This window comes from Gopherus flavomarginatus, chromosome 2, assembly GCF_025201925.1.
Source record: "Gopherus flavomarginatus isolate rGopFla2 chromosome 2, rGopFla2.mat.asm, whole genome shotgun sequence".
Taxonomy (NCBI): Eukaryota; Metazoa; Chordata; order Testudines; family Testudinidae; genus Gopherus; species Gopherus flavomarginatus.
In genome coordinates, this window is record NC_066618.1 from 93197542 (window position 1) to 93214802 (window position 17261).

The window sequence follows — 17261 nt, forward strand, 5'->3', positions numbered from 1 at the left end:
TCTTGTGGATTTTTGAAAGCCAAGAAATCAGCAAAGAGAAAGTCGCTATAAATCATTTTTTTAAAATGCCAAACTACATTCTCTCGGAGCACTTCACGGATATGGAATAACACAATTCCATGTGGCCAGCTCCCTGGATGTCAAATACGAAATGAGGTGGAAGGCTTCTTGTGCCCCCTCCACATTGTGCATCCATGTGGCAGTGGAGCGCAAATTGGCTCTAACTAAGTAGCTTAACATACTAGGGCCTGATCCTGCAAAAACTCATGCACGTGCTTAAGTTTAAGCCTGTGTGTAGTAGTGAAGTAGACGTGTAAAGGTATGTCTTCACTGTAGCTGGGAGATGTAATTCCTAGCTTGGGTAGACATACACCCATGAGCTGTGCTTGAACTAGTGCACTAAAATATCAGTGGCCACGGTAGCATGGGCGATGGCTCAGGCTAGGTGCCGGAGTACGTACCCAGCAGTACTCAGGTGGCTAATTTGAGCCTCTGCCTGTGGTGCCATACACATTTTTAGTGTGCTAGTTCTACACCTCCCAGCTGCTGTGTATGCAGACCGAGTCTTTGCGGGATCAGGGCCTCAATGAACAACATACAGATGAACAAGTGAAGGAAAGCAGCAAATTGACAGTGAAGGTTTCCAACTACAGCATACAACTGAAATGGAACTCTTCGGGGGCTAAAGGGCATCATGCAGGCACATGGCACTCTGAACTACATAGGAAAGCAGGGAAACTTTGGCTATCTTTAATGCAGAACCAACCTGTTTGTAATCTGTCCTCCAAACAGAAGGGAACACAAATGTACTCATTTTAGAAGGATGAAGGGCTGACAGCCCCTCCTGAGATTTGAAGCATGAGTCTTTGAAAACCTAAACAACTTCGCCCCTCTTTTCCCACATTTTTTTTACCTGACTAGGATGGAATCCATCAGCAGGTTCTATCAGCTGCCAGCTTTCTCCTCCTAGTTTGTGCCACTCATCAACAACTGTAAATCACATAATCACAAAGGATTAAACACACACACACCCTTCATGCCGCATCAGAGAGAGTATTTTTAGCAGACAACTGCCGTGCATAAAGATTATGCTAATTTATGAAATAGTGCCAGAGCCAATACTGCATTCAATCCCCTTTCCGTAGGGTAGTATTTAAGCCTTTATTTTTTTATCCAGTGTATTTATACGGGGAAGTTCTTTGAACATAAATGATTGTAAAACAATTAACTTTGCCTTCTAACTAAGAATGTTGCTGCAGTGAGTGACACTATGAAATATTAAACACTGATATAATACTCCCTCATTTTACATTTCAGTAGCATCTTCAGCAAAGCCAGAAATAAAAACACTTCTGACTGGAAAAAGAGATTGTCCCAGTAGACAGTTGGGGTGATGTCTTCAGGAACAGAATGTCATTTTCAGTTACTTTTCTAGTGAGTGGCCCTTTTCAACTCTGACAAATAACCTTTCTGAATTATATAAGCATTTCATTCAAGGCAAATGATGCTGTTCAGTAAGCCCCAGAGTCATGGAAGGAATAAAAAGGAATAAAACGCTTCTTTTCTTGAAAAGGGTTGAATGGCAAGCATGCATCGGACCAGTTCAAATGGCCTTAGCTGACTCCTAATTCAATAATTTATTTTATAATGATGGATTGAGAATTCTTAATGTTGTTATGTACGTATTCCATCATGAGAGAACATGCTCTCTTGCTCCATTTCCTTTTGAAAACAGCATTTCGGCTAAACAATCTGCCCTAGAATCACTGCTGTTGCACCCAGGGCCCAATTTGGATTTTTCAAACACTGATTTATCTGTAGAATCAGACCTACAATATTGATTTAAACAGACAAAGAATAAGTGATTCAAAACAGATTTTTAAAAACTATTGCTTATTTGTAACACATCATTCATTCTGGATCTTCCTTATATATTACACCAAAAAAAATAAAACAAATCATGGCACTCAAAGTCCTTCTTAAATTAGGCGATTATATTATTTAAACAAATTTGCTCATGAGATACATACTGCATTTTCATAAGGGATCTGGGATGCAGCAGCAATACAATATTACTCAGACATACCTCAGTTCTATATACTTTAATCCAGGACACTTGATCTAAAGCAGGGGTTGGCAACCTACGGCATGCGTGCCACCTTTGGCACTTGAGACAATTTTGCCTGGCGCCCGCAGCCGACTGAGTGAACGGACCCCCAGGCCGGCAGAAGGCTGAGCGGGGCCAGCGGCCAGGACCCCAGACCGATGGCAGGCGCACCCCCTGGTTCCTCCCTCCCTGCGCTCGGGTTCTGCAGCTCCTGGGAGTGTGAGCTGCTGGGCGCAGGACCCTGATCCTCCTGCGGGAGGGGCGGCGGCGGTGGCTCACACTCCCGGGAGCCGCAGAGCCCGAGTGCAGCGAGAGGGGAGCCGGGGGGTGCACGGGGACCGCCACCCGCATGCATCTGCTGCAGGAGCCCCGGGGGGGGGCACACTGGGCCGCAGCTCGGGCAGGCGCACCCCCAGCTCCCCCTCCCACTGCCTCAGCACTCCATGTGAAAGTTTGCCTCCATGTGGAGCAAGCGTCTGACCAGCATGGGCCTGGTAAAGGGAGTCCCAGGGTGCAGTCAGGAAGCAGGGGGAGAGTTGGATGGGTCAGGAGTTCTGGGGGTCCTGCTGGGGGACAGGGAGTGGTTGGATGAGGCATGGGAGTCCCAGGGGTCTGTCTGGGGGTGGGGGTGTGGATAAGGGTTGGGGCAGTCAGGGGAGAGGTAGGAGGTAGGGTCCTAGAGGGGCAGTTAGGGTTGGGGGGTCTCAGGAGGGGGCAGTCAGGGGACAAGGAGCGGGGGAGGGCGATTCTCTGACCAGGGCAATCAGAATGGGAAGTGGGAGGAAGTGGATGAGGGCGGGGCTAGGGCAGGGCTGTCCCCTCTTTTTTGATTATTGAAATATGATAACCCTAGGTGAGATGGGAGCCTCAGGGTGCATGGGTTCTGGCACCTGCATACATCTACTGCAGCCTGAAGGAGCCCCCCGGGGGGGAGTGCCAGGCCGCAGCCTGGGTAGGAGGGGCAGGGGGGGCATAGCTGCTCCCCGCTAGCTGCGCCGTTGCCTTTGCAGGGCTGCTGCCCCCCTGCACTGCACCGGCTCCTCTATGGCTGGGGCTCGCTGCTGCCGCAAGCGGGATGCTCTCGCTCTCCGGTGTCTCCGGAAGGCGGCTCCTCCCCAGGAGCGGCACCAGGGTTTTTGGTGCCCGAGGCAGGGGTCCTTCCGCGCTCCTGGTCGTTGGCGGCAATTCTGCGTCGAGGGTGTCCTTCTATGGCTCCCAGTCTTCAGGGCACTTTGGCGGAGGGTCCTGGAGCGAGTGAAGGACCTGTCGCAGAATTGCCGCCGAAGACTCAGAGCGTGGAAGGACCCCCCGCCGCTGAATTTCCGCCGAGTGTGGCAAAATGCCACCCCCTAAAAAACCTGGAGCCCTAGGCGACCGCCTAGGTCACATAAATGGAAGCCCCAGCCCTGCTCCTCCCTGCCGAGCTGCTGTAGCGACCCAAGCCTGGCAAAGCCAGCGAGTGGACTCAGGGCGGGGACCACCTGAGTGGGCTGGGGGAGGCTTGTTGGGGAGGCTGTGCACCCTCCAGGGGAGTTCAGGGGGCAGGGAGGGGGGAACCTGGCCTGGGGAGCAGCCCCTGGGCATTGCTGGCCCCTGGGCATGCTGGCCCCTGTGGTCCATAAAGGCTTGTTGGGATTTGCCCCTCAATGAACCGATGTGCCATTGGGGGAAGGGGGACAAGGTGGAAGTTTTGCCTAGGGCACAAAATATCCTTGCACTGGCCCTGCCCCAGGGGCTGCATGCACCCCAGGTTAAGAACCACTGCACTAAACTGATAAGATCTGCATTTTAATTTAATTTTAAATGAAGCTTCTTAAACATTTTTAAAAACTTGTTTACTTTACATACAACAATAGTTTATAGACTTACAGAGAGAGACTTTCTAAAAATGTTAAAATGTATTACTGGCACGCGAAACCTTAAATTAGAGTGAATAAATGAAGATTCAGCACACCACTTCTGAAAGATTGCCGACCCCTGATCTAAAGTAAGACAACACTGAGCTGTCACAATTACAATATTTTAGGTTTTCACATAGGCAAGAAAGAGTAGGCAAGGTCATAATTCAAGGATGCAAAGAGATGATGCCTTTTGCTTTGTATTCCCGTTTGGTATCTTTTTTTATGCATTAAGGATATTTAATAAAATGCCTTTGGGAGGCATAAGCATGGACCAATTCTAGGAAGTGTAATACTGTGAGGATTTTCGATTGAAGGTACCATTTAATTTTGGGATTCAAGTTAGTGTTTGAGCAGAAACATGTTTTATTCTTTTCCTTGACAAGGATGTGAGTTAATCTATAGTTACATCAAAGAGGGTAGGGGACAGATTGGGCTTCAGCCACGTATCCCGTGTTCTTAAATGTCTTCAGAAGCTATTGGACAGGTTCTCAACTGGTATAAACCGGTGCTGTGCCACTAATCTCCATGGAGCTGTGCTGATTTACACCAGTTGAGGATCTGCTCTGATATATTTAATGGCTACATTTAGCATCTCTAGCCAATGATGCAGCAATAGGCTTTGTAACTCGTTCGACCATCACTCTCTCACACACACACACACACACACACACACACACACACACACCTGCCCTCCCCCGGCAGTGCTACATGGCTGTATCACACAGCTGTATCACACACAGACCACTGGCTGTGGGACAAGCTTTGTAGGCTACACTAGTGTTTAAGTGGCAGACTCTTGCCAGGTTGCACAGCAGGGAGAGAGGATGCAGGGAGCCCTTGCACATTAGTTCATGGAGCAAATAGAATTGCACTAGCATGGTGCAGGGGAGTGTTGGTGCCACACACCCCACAAGCATCTCAGACAAATGCCATTAATGTGTGTCCAGACCTTCAGAGCTCCCTCCATAAACTCCCAGGACCTGTGAAGCTGAGAAGCTCTGTGAGTTTCATCCCACAGAGTTTCCTGGCAATTTTGTCTGGCCTCTCTCCACAGGATAATCCAGCCCTTAATAATTTTCACTTCACTTTTTTTCTACTCCTACTTTAAATAAGCCTATAGACCAATTTCTGACTGATAGTTGCCCCTACCAGAAAAGCCACAGTGACAATAGTGTCTGGAAGCTGTACTTCACTATCTGTCTATTTCACAACCCGTGCACAGCCCCTAAGCCACAGGTGCCATGATATCCTGGCTCTGCGGTCACAGAGGGCCATCTCATTGTTTCAAAACCTCTGGCATCTGACCCAAAAGTGGATCCTGAATCCCAGTTCTTGCCTCATGGCTCAGACTGGTGGCCCGGGACTGAGAAAGGGGCCTGAAGGCATGACTACATGGCAGTCCTCAGATGTGACTGTAGCTCATCTAGACATACTCGAGCTAGACTAAATCCAGCTACCTTGTGTAATGGGGCAACGAAGCTGTGGAAGCATGCACTTCCGCACAGGCTAGCCACGTGAGTCATTACCCAGGGTTGTGTAGCCTGTGTGGAAGTGCTCTCTGCCACGGCTTCACTGCTCCTGGGGCAGTGCTAGTTTGATTAAAGTTAGCATGGGTCTATCTATGTGTACTGCAACCATACCCTGTGATTGCCATGTAGCCATGCCCACACATTGTCACAATACTAACACACTTTAATGCTGTTTTATCATCAACACTGGGACTTAGTTTTATGCCTGAATTTGGCCCAACCACACTACTTAGTAGGTTAGGATTTGTGTGTGTATGTGTGTGGTTTGTTTTACTTTGTAGACATAATACTGTTCTTAATTAAGAAACAGTGACAGTTTGAACCCATTTACACCAGGGCTGAATTTGGTCCAATGTATTTAACTTTAAAAACTGTCATAGACTAGGCCTTGTCTGAGTATGCCCAAAGGCTCGATGAACGCAGACGTCTCATCTGTGGGTGTCTATTGCCTTTCTAAGAGCTAGCGCCAATTTATATGCACTTTTAAAAAAATTATATGGTTCTCTGCATTAGATTAATAAATTCTTCAGCCAAAGTTAACATGCATGCCCACTTAAGTAGCACTGTGGGGATTAAAATATGGAAAAACCAATAGCACCCAAATTTCATGCTGAGCAAACAACACTGGGCATTACCATCTATGTAGTTATAGGCTGTTCTCAACACAATTATACAACCATTGTTAAATATTGAATGTCTCAAGATTCTAGGAGGGATACACACTCACTTCAGTGAAAGCAAAAAGTAGGTCAGTGCCCATCACTGTTATGAAGCAGGCTGCTTAAGGGAACTCGGGAATTGACAGTTTTACCAAGTGGAAGCCAATACTACTATGTACACATATAGGGTGTAGAACACTTTGTAAAATGTATTTCCAAGATAAAATTGGTATGTGCTGTGGCTGATTTTGTTTACCTAGTTTATTTGATGTAGTATTATAAAGTACAGTTCATTTTGTTTTAATCTTTCCTTTCATTAAACCAAATAAATTACACAGTGAGTAATTTAACTTCTTCAAGTGATTGTTCATATCCATTCCAATTAGGCGTGTGCATGCTACGTGCACAGTCGTTGGAAAGTTTTTCCCTTAGCAGCACCCATTGGGTCGGCCTTGTAGCCTGCTGGAGTTGTGCCTCCATGGCACTCAATATATGACCCTGCCGACCGGGCATGACCTCAGTTCCTTCTTACTGCCAGTGATGGTCGCTGGAACTGCAGTGACTCGCTTAGTAAGCTCTCCTCATTTTTCCCTCGCCTTTCAGTTCAGTGTAGTTTACAGTTATTTCTAGTCTAGCTAAATTCAGTTTAAGTGGTTTTCTGTTGTTACAGCAGATAGCTGTTGGGAGTGGGGGGTTTCCCCTCCATCCTGACCACATTCCCCCTTGGGGACTTGGGGTATGTCTAAGTCCCAAGGATTCAAACTCTGCAAGTCCTGCAAGAAGCCGATGCCAATGGGCAACACCCACGACATTTGCTTAAAGTGTCTGGTGGAAGCTTACCAAGCAGACAAGTGCAGGATTTTTAAAGGGTTTCGCCCCAGGACCAAAAAGGAGCAGGACTTCCACCTAAAGCAGCTCCTTATGGAGGCGGCACTTAGACCGCAACCCACATCGGTGTGGCAAGACCTGACACTGAGCTCATTGGTGCACAGTGCCCCAGCAGCAGTGGGAGAAGCAGCACTGTGGAAGGACTCTGGGAGAGACCCGCAGCGCTGCCGCTCCCCGGTGCCAAAACTGACAGGATCGACCTGGCACCAGTCCCATTAACAGACACAGAAGTGGCACTGGAAGAAGGGGAGGAGTGGATCTCCAACCCAGAGACCCACCCCTTTGGAGCAGGCCAATGGGGCACATCCCAGCGAGGAGCACCCAGTGCCAAAAACTTTGGAGCCAGCACCGTTGACTTCGGCCCCACAAGGGGGACCGAGAACGGTGCCATTGGACTCCCTGAGCCAGGTCATTGAGAAGGTGTAACTACCATCCTCCCCAGATACTTTGAGGCCACGAGGGACCTCATCGCTATGATGGCGCCGTGATCCCCAGTGCTTGGCGTCAAGCCTCCAGTACCGCAAAGTGTGGCACCGTCGCAAGGCAAACTAGTGATGCTTCTTCCCTCAGCACCCGCCAGCAGAGTCCCGGTGCTGCTCAGACTCGCGGTGCCACTCAGAGTCATGGTACTGCTCCAGGTCGCACCGGCACTTTTGATCACGACACTGATCCTCACGCCCAGCACTGGTCCGTGTCCCACTCATGGTACCACTCCAGGTCATGGCATTGCTTCCAAGCCTCATGCCACTGCTCCCCAGCCCAGCTCCCCACACCACCCTGGCCACCGTGGTCCCCATCTATGAACTCAGAGACGGGGTCTAGATACTCAGAGCGGGGTTGGGCCGTGGAAGGTCTGATGTGTGGGCAGGGCCTTAGCCTGTGCAGTGGCAGAGACAAAAGCAATGGCCATTTTGGATCTCGTGGGCATACCACCAGATGAAGGGCACCAATCCAAAGGTTCCCATTCGGCAACATCTGAACCTAGGGGTGTTGACAAGGTATCGGTCGCACTACCTCCCCTAGAACCAACCCCAGTTCCTAAGCCTGATACAGGTGTGGTTGGCCCCAAAATTGAGCTGGGACAGGAGGCCCCTGGGAACCAAGAAAGCCAGGAGAACCCTGTTCTCCCATTACCCTCCTTATTGTCCTCCCTTGACCAGGTGGTTGCAGGCACCCCCAACTCTGGACCACCCTCCACCAGGACCTCCTTTGCAGGGTGGCACGAAATAGAGGCCTGCAGGCTGAGGAGATGGTAGAGTCAGAGGATTGTCACTTCAAAGGCTTTTTTTCTCTTGCTGATGATAGCTCATCTCAATTGATTGGACTCTTCCAGTTGGTATGCGTACTTCCACCTTTTCATGTTCTCTGTATGTATAAATATCTCCTGTCTGTGTGTTCCATTCTATGCATCCGATGAAGTGGGCTGTAGCCCACGAAAGCTTAAGCTGAAATAAATTTGTTAGTCTCTAAGGTGCCACAACTACTCCTGTTCTTTTTGTTAAAACACTTAACTTTGGAGAGTATAGTCGGTGTTATTTAGGAGAAGAACGCTGGTTGAAAAAGACAATTTTGTTGAGTTGTTCATCCCAGAGAATGCAATGAAAAACCTGTCAAGCAATATAATATTTTATAATTCATGATGGCCATCTGTGCAATCTCAGGCATACAGAGACAATGATAAACTCCAGCCTAGAAAATCTGATGTACCACAGTATAAACAGCAATTTTTTTTATTAGAATCATCTGGCCCAGCAGCCAACTCCATGGAGGTTTTTTTTGTTTTGTTTTGTTAAAAATGATTGTGTAGGTTTTTAATAAAGCATTACATCAGGATATTTTTAAAACAGAAATGCTATTTCTACAATATGTAACCACAATAGCGAAGAAATATTAAACTAAGGAAAGTCAGTGGAGAGGGCAGAGGATTGGAAAGCTGGAAAACTTCAGTTTCCTTGCCAGCCTTACAGTACCTCTAATCACTGCAGGAATTTTGGCCTTAAAGTTGAGGGGGACAAGCAGCAAATTGTACACACGCTTGTCGCTGCTGCTGCCCCTCTTGCCCCTCTGGTGCTCCTAGGGTGACCGGATGTCCTGATTTTAAAGGGACAATCCCGATTTTTAGGTCTTTTTATTATATAGGCTCCTATTACCCCCACCCCATCCCAATTTTTCACACTTGTTGTCTGGTCACCCTAAGTGCTCCCCTCGAGTTCTCCCTGATCCCAACAGAAGAGGAATGCCTCCTTCCTTCCCTCCCTCCATCCTGTATTTATGTCCAGGCCTCCAACAGCTTTTGGGAGCTTGGGTAAATGCTTACTTTCTCTGAGCCTTAGTTTCTCCATTATTACAACAAATATGCAGAGACTCAGCTTGAAGAACCTCTGTCATTACTATTAGATATGTACAAAAATGAAAAATGGGCATCTATCCAAGGGTTGCGATGCAAATGCCATACATAACAAAATTTGATCACTTATAAAAAACCAAACTTCCCTCTCCTCCACACATTTGATTCCTCTCTGTGGCAGCCTGCAAAAACAGATGTGTCCTGCAGCATGGCCTGCAGGTCAATAGACTTGGAATACTTCAGACCTGGGGTAGAAGCCTGCTCCTGGACTGAGGGATCCTCACAGAGAATGCTCTCTCATCACCCAGTTAATGGTTAGTAGCCTCTGTTTGCCTGCTGTACCTCACAGATGTGTTGTAAGGCTTAATTTATTATTGTATGTAAATCACTTTGAGATGTTTGGATGAAAAGTGCTGCTTACTCTAAGTGTAATTCTAGCTGTTTAGAATGCTGCAGGCTGAATGTTATTTCCCCTGTGTGGGACCTCTCAGGTTCCTCTGAGAGTTTCATAATGCCCTCATATTTTATACCCGTGCAACACACACATCACACAGAGACAGTAGAACTGAAATGAGGAACTAAGAAGAATCTCCTCACGTGACGCTCAGCCCTATCACTAGGTCCATGTTGGTTGAATAACTGTGCTGCTATTTTCACTGTACAGCACTAAAAATCAGAAGCATATTAAAACTATTTGTCCCGTTCTTATCTATATGCTTGTTAAATAGTACAAAATGCAACTTACTTTTCCCCAGTGGAAAATCCATGTAGAAAATATCAAAATTGGCAAACATCTCAGATCTTGCTATTTCTTTCAGGACATTGGAAAGTTGTAAAGCTCTCTGGAAAAAAAACAAGGAATTAATGAGATTTTCACTGCCATTGACACCACTTCACTTGGGTTCAGCTTTTGTAACCAATGTGGGGGGAGCAGTTGTCCGGCCTTCTCAGCTTCTGGAGCAGGGAGCTGGGATGGGAGGCAGATGGGCTCTAGGTGGAGCCCACCACCAGCTCTGAGCTTTCTTGTCAATTTTGGAGCTGTGAAATTGACAAGAATGACAGCCAAGAGCCGATGTAAGTAACACAGTGTCTACATGAACACTGTGTCGCCCTAATTACATCAACATAAGCCCTACACCTCTCGTGGAGGTGGAGTTATGATGTCGCTGTAGCGGAACTCTTACATTGGCGGGAGCAAGGCAATAGTGTGTCCATTGACATAGGGTGACAGAAGCTGCCTTACGTTGACTTAACTCTGTAGTGTAGACCATGGCTTTAGAACCCTCATTTTGGAGGCCCTTTCCATCCCTCCTACAGTTTGCAGAGAATTGAAATTCCTTATATAGGCAAAGTTCTCTCCTTCCCTGTACATTGCCCATTCCCATGCTGCTGGTGCAGTATCTACATGCCATATCCCTGGCCAAATTCTGATCTCCCTTACTGCAGAGTAAATCCAGAGTAACTCCATGGACTTCAGTGGACTCCAACTAACTCATGTATCTCCAGTGTGATTTTGACCACCATAATGAAGATCAGACTCTCATCACTTAATGTGCACAGTTTAGGTAAGAATGTACAAAGTTATTTTTAGACAAGAGCTCAACATGTTGACCTGGAAACACATGTATAGTTCCTGGACAACAGATATGTACTGAGAGTTTGTATTATCTTATAAAAAGGCATAGGCTTTGATTCTGCCAAGACTTCTATGTATTCTTAACTAAATGCATTGATGGTCAATGGTACTACTCACAGCACATAAAGGTAAGCATGTGTGTAAGTCTTTGCAAAATTGGGGCCATAATTATTGTCTACTGAATAGAAACATTACCACAAATACATCCACAGCTGCCATTCTGGACAAGCCATTGATTTTTTTTGCGTGACTGCAGGGGAGACAACCTCAAATATATTTGTACATTTAGAGAAAGAAAGTGGCTAACATTTTGTGGCCCTCAGGTGATTCATTTGCCAGTTGTAGGGTCAGATTTCTAGGATAGTTTATAGAGAAACCTGCATTGGCAACATTGTCTAGCCCTGCCCATTAAGGTTCTTTGGGTTAAATCCAGTTTTCAGGCACTCCTTGCTCAGATAAATTGGCACTTAAGTCAGTGTGATTTGCCTGAGTAAAGACCTTACACTTTGGCCCTTTAGGTCCTGCTCCTGCTCCCACTGAAATAAATGTGGTTGGATTTTGTAGTCACAATTACTTGTCCTCTTTGCCCCATTCACTTACATGGATTCCAAGCAGGCATTTTTTCTTTTTATTAAATAAGCTCTCTTCTTAAAGAACAAAAGGTTACAATATGTATATTTGTGTCATAGTGCAATGGTAAATCATGTCTCATGTGAATAAATCTGGGGCATGATCAGAACTAGAATCCAAATCTGAATTCCATAATTTAATCCCAGATCCCAGGTTTGAAGAGCCCTGAACATTAGAGGGGTTTGAAATTCAGATATGCATTTTCTGGGCTTGCCTCCATCTCTATGAAAATAAAAATACTAATATCTTTCAGTTGGGACCCTATCTTCAAAGAAAACCAGGAGCACAAGCCAAAACCACCCCCTTTAAAAAGAGGAAGCCCAAAGAGATTATTAAACTGTCTTCTTTAGACACACCTCTGAGGTGAGGTTCCGGAGGGTTTCGTTTGAAGACATCCACCCATTGCAGGGACTGATCTGTGTGATCAAACAAAATACTGTTTCAGTGATAGATAAGATAGGAAAAAAAGAGATATTTAAAGAGGAAAACTTAAAGAGGTAAGTTTACCTGAAGACAACCTAGGAATGAATACATTTGTTCATATGTGATATCTTTATTTAGCTGACCTGAAGAAAAAAAAAAGTGTTTAGCTTTTCATATTTTAAGTCCAATGTTTCTTGTTTAAAACCCACTACTCTACCCGGTTACCAAATCTTTGTACCATGTAGGCTAAGAGGAACTGAAAGTTTGTAGATCAGGCATCAAATCCTGCTCACTTTACTTGCATGAATAATCTTACTTAGTAGAACTACTTTAACATTGGTAAGGGGAATAGAAGCTTATTTTCCACCTCAGGATTCAAGTAATTCCCACTAAAGTCTATGAGAGTTACTCATATCCTGCAAGACCCAGGATTTTGCCCCAGGTACAGTGACAGCAGCAGCAGCATGAACTTTCTGTAGTGCCAGTTATCTCAACCGCATTGTTCAGGAACTGTTTTTATTCTCCCACATACCTACACCTCTCCCTCCTTCCATAGGCAATTCAACCTCCATGCAAGCTTAGTCATATAATAGCCTGTTCAAATCTCCAGGGTGAATGACTGATGCTTTATTCATTACCGCTTCTTTCGCTCTCCAAACCAATTTAGCCATTCCAAACCCAAAAGGAAGATTGAAGGCGACTGGGTACGCACTGTTTTCACGTTTACCGTAGAAAGGTTATCTTTAAAAGGTAGAAATAATTTGCCTGTCGTAGAAGGAAATGTATACCTCTGTGTGGGTGAGTGAATTCAAACACTAACTTAAACGCCAGGCAGACTTCCTCTGACATTCATCATGTCACACAATGGCGCTTCTTGCTCTGTGAACTGTAGGCTTTTTTTGGCTGTTTACTTCTCTGGTAGCCACTCACTAATTAAACTGATACCAAAATGCTAAACCTGACACCGGACAATCAGCTCTCTGCTACAAGCAAACACCTTTGGGATCAATATGCATTTGGCAAAGCAACACATTCACGTTAGTAAAAAAGATAAATGTTACAGGCACCTCTGTCTTAAAGGGAGAGCATTAATTTTTTTTTTTTAAGAAAGAGCATATTTCCCCTTTAAGAAAGCATATTAGGATACTGGCAAAGTGGAATAGAAAAGGAGATTGTTCACTCTGTGGTAGGGTAGGAAAAAATGTTCTTTTTAAGGTTAGAGTAGGACATGCTATATAGGGCAACCTTCTCAGGCTGTAATGACATTGCCAATAGCTAACAGGATGAACCCAGAAGAGAGAGTATCAGAGGGGTAGCCGTGTCAGTCTGGATCTGTAAAAGCAGCAGAGAGTCCTGTGGCACCTTATAGATTAACAGACGTATTGGAGCATGAGCTTTCATGGGTGAATACCCACTTCGTCAAATGCAATATTAAGCCAGTAGAGAGATAAATCATAGATGCTTTGAAGAGCTCTAATACCCATAGATTGTCAAAATCAGTTGCAGGTATATTACACTGGTTTAGTAGTATGATCAATTCTTCTGCTATTGACTGGACCCAGTGACTACAACAGCCTTCCACTTATACTCAGAGCTAAGGCAATTATTTCTTTAGGTCTAGTGACAGGGATGGCATGTGTGCCTTAAGCCTATGGTGCAAATAGTCCCAGATTTGATCCCTGGATGACTGATTGTGTGCATACACAGTTCCTTACACAGGCATCAGAGGAGAGTATGCTAAACAGTTTTGCAGTCTCACTCTCTTTCTTTGTACAAAACCTTTACATTTCTTATTAACTTTGGGTAGGTGTGTATTTGGGGGTATTCTTGGGTGAACCCCAAAAAGCACATCCCAAGCAACATAACTCGTCTGCACATACAAAGAATTGTGAATTCCAGGGAGTTTCCTACCAGCCCATACATGTGCAGCCCTTCATGGCAATGTCCCCCTTCTTTGCTTGGCATAATATTAAGCCAATAAACAGGGCATGCATTTATTATTATTATTAGTGGTAGTAATAATAGTAATATTACCATAGTGTGTAGGAGCCCCAGGCATGGTCCAGGACCCTACTGTGCTAGGCATTGTACAAACATAGAACAAAAATACAGGCCCCAAAGAGCTTCCTGTGGTCATGGGTGCAGCCTCACATGTGTTCTGAAATGAGAGTACTGTCCCAAAGTGCCTTATTACAATTCCATGCTTAAAAAAAAGCCAAGCACATTCTTGTTAATGTTGTGAACTTTGGGGCTGCACAGCTCCACTTTCACTGGGCGCTATTGGGCATGACTTTGTTTTTGCAAAATTTCATCGGTTGGGGTTTGTTTGGCAAAACCTAGACATGGGCTTGTTCAAATCTGGGTCCAATGTTATCTAAACGTCTAAAATTTGGGAGCGGATAGATGTTCACGTAAATGACTCTGTTTAGCTCCATGAACAACCGCCCCAAAACAATGATCGACCAGTCAGAGAGCAGTTTTGGACAGACCAGGACAAATCCAACCCTGGTGTAATGCCACTGAGTTCAGGGGCTCACCATTCCTAAAACCATCTTGTAATGTACATCAGTAGAGTTCAAGATTCACGCCTAGGAAATTAAAGACAAGGTCAGATATTTACCAAGAGGATGGTATCTGCTATGTAATTGATCCCACAGAAAGTGACCATCTGCCAAGCCGGTTAAAATCACATGGCTGCCTTTAGGAAGTTGAGAGTTTAGATACTGCAGCGTCTGCATGACATTGGAGTGCATTTGGCTGGGCGTAGTCATGTGAGCCACTGTGTCAGGTCTCCTATATATGAAAGAATAGGAAAAAAAGTCAGATAGTTTACTGATTAATGTGCGGACACACAAAAAAAGACAGTGTTTAGCATGAAACAGCAGTGTTATTAGTCAGTGCTTCGCCATTTTGTAATAGTTGATTAAAATTGAATGAAAACAATGTTCTTTGGTTTGGTATCACTTATTTCCACAGTCACAAGTCATGTAAAAAAAACCTCAACAAATAAAATACAAGCAAGTGCAGGCTTTCTAATAAGCACAGAGAGTGGCCTCCCTATATAAAAGAACCCCAGGCCTGATTCTCTTCTCTCTTACATTCATTTTATTGTGAGGTAACTCTACTGATTTCAACTGAGTTAATTTTTATGTAAGATTATAGGGCAGACTAGATTATTGTAAGTGAACCCTTCCGACCTTAAAATCCACGAATCTATATCATATCATCCAGTACCTTGATGCTAGTGGGATTATAATTTTCCTGGGGAACATCAAGGAACATCAAAGTGCTGTAGGAAATGGTATTTGTGATTCAGCCTGGCATTTTATCCTCTAAATCAGTACTGAACCAGTACTCAGACATGGCGAGACGGACACTAATATTCTGCCTTAATGTACATTTTTTTTGTCTTAGACACAAAACCAAGGTCCTGTCTATTGTAGTCATTAAAGATTCCATGTCACTTTCCAAGAAATCGGCGATAGTAAGTACAGTGATGTACTTGTCAAATTCCAGTTTGGGTTTCTACACACAACTGTGCTAAAGTTACCCCTGAAGTTTCATTTGGAGAGAGTATTCTTCACTTACTGTTCTAAATTGTTGCACTGTTTTGCTGTATTTTGTTAAATAGCTGCTTTGTTTGACCCCAGAAGTGGATGAAATGATTTTCGAGTCTATAAATAGCTTTAGGATGAAAGATGTGGTGTAAATTTAAGATATTGTTATGACAGTTGCATTGGATAACAGCAGATATTTTCCAAACTACCGTGTAAATCTCACATTCAATACATTGTTATCTGGGTATAACAGACAGACATCATCTATAGTTGAGGCTTTCAAATCTTGTATGTCTTTTACCAGTGCTACGAGGGAGAGTGGAATACTGCTGATGTAGCAAATTAGACGCAGGAGCAGCAGACATTTCATCTTCCACAGAATAATTGCACAGGAACATTGTTAAAATACTGGGATTGTCAGTGAGACACAGCAACAAAGACTTAGGTTTTCATTGATCGGGAGTTTCAGTCGCTAGTGAGAGCAGATTTACCTTTCCCCTATTACATTCAGCAGTAAACAGCTTAGAAAAAATCCTGATGGCAAAATAAATTTGAATTAAAAAATGGGCTGCCTGGAGAATATCCCTCTTTTTTATATTATTCAAACAGCTGTTTTATTATATACAAAACTTTCTGATATACACACACACACTTACTGTACACAGTCCTGTTACTTACACTCCACTGACTCTAGAGATAACAGGCCAGTTTTAAGAACATGGCTCTGCAGAGCAAATCCAGTCCTCATCTCTGTGGCTAAGATGTCCCCAAATTGTGCAACTGGTGGTGTTCTGCAGTGCAAGAGAGGGCTACCCATGCACCTGCCACAGGGCTTGGAGCCCAGCTCTGTGGGGCTCCCTGCATGGAAATGCACAGGGGACAGGTCATAAACAATCTGTGGAAGAAGCCTCCTGCATGGACACTTCAGCTCTATCTCCCCATCCCATAGTATGTTTATGTTTAAGTATCCATGGGGCTGAAACAGATGCCATCGAGTGGCCTCATTGAGTCCCTCCTCAGCTCCCCAGTACTCGATCTGGCTATCTGAGGTGGATGCTGTGTAGAGGACATTACCATATACACCTATTTTTAGTGTAAAAAACGAAGTATTGTGTTTGCAATTTGGCTCTCAAAAGTGCTTTCGAAATGGACATTTAAGATTCTGTGGTTAAAATTCAGAATGTGTATGTGTGTATGCTGCCATGCACAGTATGGAACAAAATCTTATTGAATGCAAACTACTGGGAAATCGTACTAAATGGGCCATGCCCTGGTATGGGGTGAATGAGTTTAGGTTTACACTGCTGCCCTCAATTTGGAGTTAAATTGTCTTAAAGTCATTCATGAGAGTCTAATACTATTGCTTTCTATTAGTGCTGACTAATGCTGTAAAACAGTTCCCTCTCATATTCACTCTCAGTTTAAAATGAATGTACTTCAGTCATGCATGTGCCCTTTTTGCTTTTGCTCTCCACAAACGTTCATGCAATCAGTGTCTGCAGAAAGTGATTCTAAAGTCACATGCACAAGAATTCATGGAAAGCAAATTTGAGCTTTGTGTACCCCTGAGTATTCATACTGGAA

The 17261-nt window shown here is 44.7% G+C and overlaps 1 protein-coding gene across 4 annotated transcripts in view; it reads right to left on the reverse strand.

Annotated features, from left to right (window-relative positions):
* The window catches only part of AOAH (acyloxyacyl hydrolase), a 123262-nt gene that overhangs the window by 12171 nt on the left and 93830 nt on the right, over window positions 1-17261 (reverse strand). For all 4 annotated transcript variants that reach the window (XM_050937722.1, XM_050937725.1, XM_050937723.1 and 1 more), the window contains exons 17-21: window positions 14741-14913; window positions 12205-12263; window positions 12054-12113; window positions 10177-10273; window positions 914-990 (exon numbers count right to left, since the gene is read on the reverse strand). In XM_050937722.1, coding sequence (XP_050793679.1) covers window positions 914-990; window positions 10177-10273; window positions 12054-12113; window positions 12205-12263; window positions 14741-14913 — 466 coding nt within the window. The remainder of the gene's footprint in view (window positions 1-913; window positions 991-10176; window positions 10274-12053; window positions 12114-12204; window positions 12264-14740; window positions 14914-17261) is intronic.